This window comes from Diabrotica undecimpunctata, chromosome 1 (assembly GCF_040954645.1).
Source record: "Diabrotica undecimpunctata isolate CICGRU chromosome 1, icDiaUnde3, whole genome shotgun sequence".
NCBI lineage: Eukaryota > Metazoa > Arthropoda > Insecta > Coleoptera > Chrysomelidae > Diabrotica > Diabrotica undecimpunctata.
In genome coordinates, this window is record NC_092803.1 from 20,287,187 (window position 1) to 20,291,380 (window position 4,194).

The following is a 4,194-nucleotide window of genomic DNA, read 5'->3' on the forward strand; positions in this document are numbered from 1 at the left end:
CGTGTTATTATCATTTAGTTTTATGTGCTTTATTATACTGTCTTATATTGTCGTGATATAAGTGCAGTTATATCAAAATCGAAGATGCCAATCCACCTGAAGAAAAAGCATTCGATCAGTGTATATTACCAATCATGACATACGGCTGCGAAGCTTGGACACTACAGAAAGAGATAATATCGAAACTCAAAGTCAGTCAAAGGTCAATGGAGCGATGCGATGCATGCTAGGTATAACAAAGAGAGATCGAAAAAAATTAGAATGGATCGTACAGAAAACTAAGGTTATTGATGTAATCCATAGAATTAAATCTTTAAAATGGCAGTAGGCGGGGCATTTAGCGAGAAGAACTGACATAGGTGGTCCACTAGAATTACACTATGGTATCCAAGAGGCGTCAAGAGAAATAGAAGATGTCCAAATTTAAGATGGAACTGTGACATAAGGAAACAAGCCGGTAACGTGGTACAGAAAAGCGAATTTTAGACAATCGTGGGCAGATATGAAGAATGAATATGTAAGCTAGGCTACACCATAATCGGTAGAATATGCTGAGAATGATGATGATGATTGTCGTGTACTGTACTGTATTATACTCCTTGCTTCTCTTATTTTGTATTTAATGTTACGGACATATCATGTGAAAATTTTTTGCCGTTTGGTGGTATGCTATGAAATTGAAGCTTTTGAATTTTGATAATTATAGACTATTATATACTTATTTCATAATATGTTAAACTAGTAAAATAAATATTATTAATTCATGCACAATTAGACATCATCGACCGAAAAACGATTTAAATACTGTTTTTAGTATTACCATTAAAATTTGATTAAGATACATTTCATGGTGCGCAGGCAATGTCAAGTCCATCAAGGTGTGTAAGGCTTTCACGTCCGGTGTTTTGTAATAATGCCAGTCAGACTAATCTACTGAGTTCGAAGGCACACATAGGTGATAAATAGCGCATATATTCGATAAACAAAGTACCATTACACTGTAATGGTACTTAAGTAAACGTAGGTAAGTTAATGAAGTTACAATTTTTATAAAATAGATTACCATTTAACAACAGTTTCTTCGGTGTCAATGAATATTACTCGAGTGAGTTATTTGTTGTCGTATGGGAAGTAACGATAAATAAAACATCTACATCGTAGCTGAAGGTATAAAAACAAAGCATTGCCGAGTATTTTACAGAACGCGAAAAATTACCCCAATCTTATGAGAATCCAAAGCATATTGTTTGTGTGGTAGCAAAATTATTAACTAATATGTTAATTCAAATGATTTTGTCGCATTTGATATAATAATTTAACCTTGTCTTCTGAAAGTTTCATACTCTTTTAGCGTATAGAATTTATCTTAGTTCATCTGGAATTTATTCGTTATTGTCCCTTTCTAGCCAGCCCCTTCTAGGTCAGAGAAGAAGAGGAAAACCTAGAACAAGGTTCCTTGATAACATCGATGAAGACATGAGAAATATGGGAATACGTGCTTGGCGGAGAAAGGCGGTGGATAGTGACGACTGGAGAGAAATTCTTGAGGAGGCTAGGACCCACGAAGGGTTATAAAGTCAGAATGATGATGATGATGTCCCTTTCTAGTAGGTATAAAAATTTAAATATTGTTTGCCACCGTATATATATATATATATATATATATATATATATATATATATATATATATATATATATATATATATATATATATATATATATTGTTTCTAATAACTTTACTTTTTTGACGTTGGCAGCTCTAAAAATGTCATTTGCATCGGCATATTTCTATTTCATAGTTACTGGCACAGGATCGACAAACATGGAAGGCAATAGTAAACGCGGCAAAGACTCACGAAGAGTTGTAGCGCCATTGATGATGATAATGATGCGCTGCATAACAACGAGGAAAGAGAGAGGCAGTATTTTACCAGACCAACCCAAAAAGATAATAATTTTCTTAAGATGGAACCCAGCATTAATATGCGGACGGTTCGTATCATGATCTTTGAAGATTTTTATCCTAATTGCTTTTAAAGTTTCTCTGAACTTCTCAAGACATTCTCCAAATATAGAATCTCATTGTCGAGTTTCATCAAGCGACATCTATGAACCTTATTTTGAATTTCAAGTCTATTTAACACTTCCTTACTGTCGTTGAAAATAAATCTTCTTGTATTGCTCACACTGGTTAGTCCCATGCTCTGCATTATAGGATCTGTATTATCCAGCTTGCCGAAAACAGATTTAATGATTGGCAAGAACATCAAAAACATGATAACAGTGGTAGCGGTTAATATACTGACGGATTGTATAATATAAGTAAGTATGATGTTTTGGTTGGATACAAAACTGGAAACAATGACAATAATGGTACTAAACACTGTTATGTATATGCAGATGCCTATATACTGCGAGTCGTTTAGTATTGGGATTTTGATGTGTCTTGTCTTCCACGCCATGTAGGTTCCCATGAGAATAAACATTGTCTTGTAGCCTAAAAGTGCCATATACCAGCCAGTGATATTGTGAGAATTACACATCTCAACCTAAAAAATATTTTTTATATGCTTAATGTAATTTAAGTTTTTTTTAATATTAATGACATACCATAAACTGAAAAATATGATAGGCAATAAATAAGAAATAAATAAAATAATTTATGAAACTTTTAAACTTAACATTTTAGGAAGATAAGCCATAAAAAGTGGCAATTGAAAACTCTCAATGAATTAACACAGAAAGGACACACACATCCACTACTACCCAATTGGCTCCTGTAAAAATTCTTCTGCAGAATAGAACTTCTTTATATACCGTCTTTTACCGAATCATACGATATGCTTCTCTGTTTTGTACTGCATGTATTATATTCTGGTATTTGGAAACCACTCCCTTAAGTTTCTCAGCCAGGATCTTTTCTTTCTGCCCAACCCTCTTCTACCGTCAATCTTACATTCCAGTAGAAACTGTAGCAAACTGTACTTTTCAATACGAAACACATGACCACATGACACATATAACGGTTGTTAATAATTCCCATTTCTATACCTTTCTTCTTCTAGTAGTGCCTAATCCCCCCCCCCCCCCCCCCCCCCCCCCCCCCCCCCCCCCCAAAAAGAAATAGATTTATGATTGTTGTGTTAAACCAAGTACGTAGATTCTTCAGCCAGGAAATCGTTCGTCTTCCTAGGTCTCGTTTTTCTTCTATTTTTCCCAGTAAAATTAGTTGCCACCCATTCATATATTTTTCTGTTCCTTATGATATGATGATTATTAGTAACGTGGTCGATATAAGATATCTTTAAGATTTGCCAGATTTCGAAAGCTTTAAAGTCTATGAAAGTTCACGACTCAAGTCCGTACATGGGTATAGGAAAGATATAACATCGTAGTAACCTGATTTTTATGGGTATTGATAAATCATGCGTTAGACAGCGTAAGACAAGGATGTATACTCTCACCTATATTATTCAACTATATTCACAGGAAATATTTAGTGAATCCTTGGAAAATTGCGAACAAGGAATCCTTTTAAATGGAAAACGCCTAAACAACATCCGCTATGCAGATGACAGCGTTATTTTTGCAGACAGCTTAAACAGTTTACAGCAACTAATAAACAAGGTTAATGAAGTAAGTGAAAGATTTGGACTGCAAGTAAACATATTAAAAACTAAATTTATGGTCATCAGCAAAAATAAAATTAGAGACGTCCAACTGCTTATCAAGAATACACCAGTGGACCTATCAAAATAGTTTACCTATCTTTAAACAATAGTAAACGAACAATGGGATCACTCACAAATAGTAAAATGTAGAATAGAGAAGGGGTAAGACTGCATTCAACAACATTGCCAAAATCTTAATCTGGATATAAAAGTAAGGCTCCTACAATGTTATATCTTCTCGATATTATACTACGAATTGAATCCTAGACACTCACTGAAGCGATGAAGAAAAAACTTAAAGCCTTCGAGATGTGGTTAGTCAGAAGAATCCTAAGGATATCATGGACGGACAATATAACCAACCAGACTGTACTACGAAGAATGGGGAAATAAAGAGAAGTGATGCACACGATTAAATGGAGAAAGTTAGAATATCTCCGACACATAATAAGAAACGGCACTATGGCTTTCTCTATTCGGTTGGTTCGTCAATTTTCACTGGTGTACCAAGGTAGATGTATGT

General features: G+C 34.5%; 1 protein-coding gene across 1 annotated transcript in view; it reads right to left on the reverse strand.

Moving 5' to 3' along the window:
* Nucleotides 1-1,818: 1,818 nt before the first annotated feature.
* The window catches only part of GABA-B-R3 (gamma-aminobutyric acid type B receptor subunit 3), a 15,679-nt gene continuing 13,303 nt past the window's right edge, over nucleotides 1,819-4,194 (reverse strand). The window contains exon 11 of the mRNA XM_072521809.1: nucleotides 1,819-2,549. Within this exon, the coding sequence (XP_072377910.1) occupies nucleotides 2,034-2,549 (516 nt within the window). The 3' untranslated portion in view covers nucleotides 1,819-2,033. The remainder of the gene's footprint in view (nucleotides 2,550-4,194) is intronic.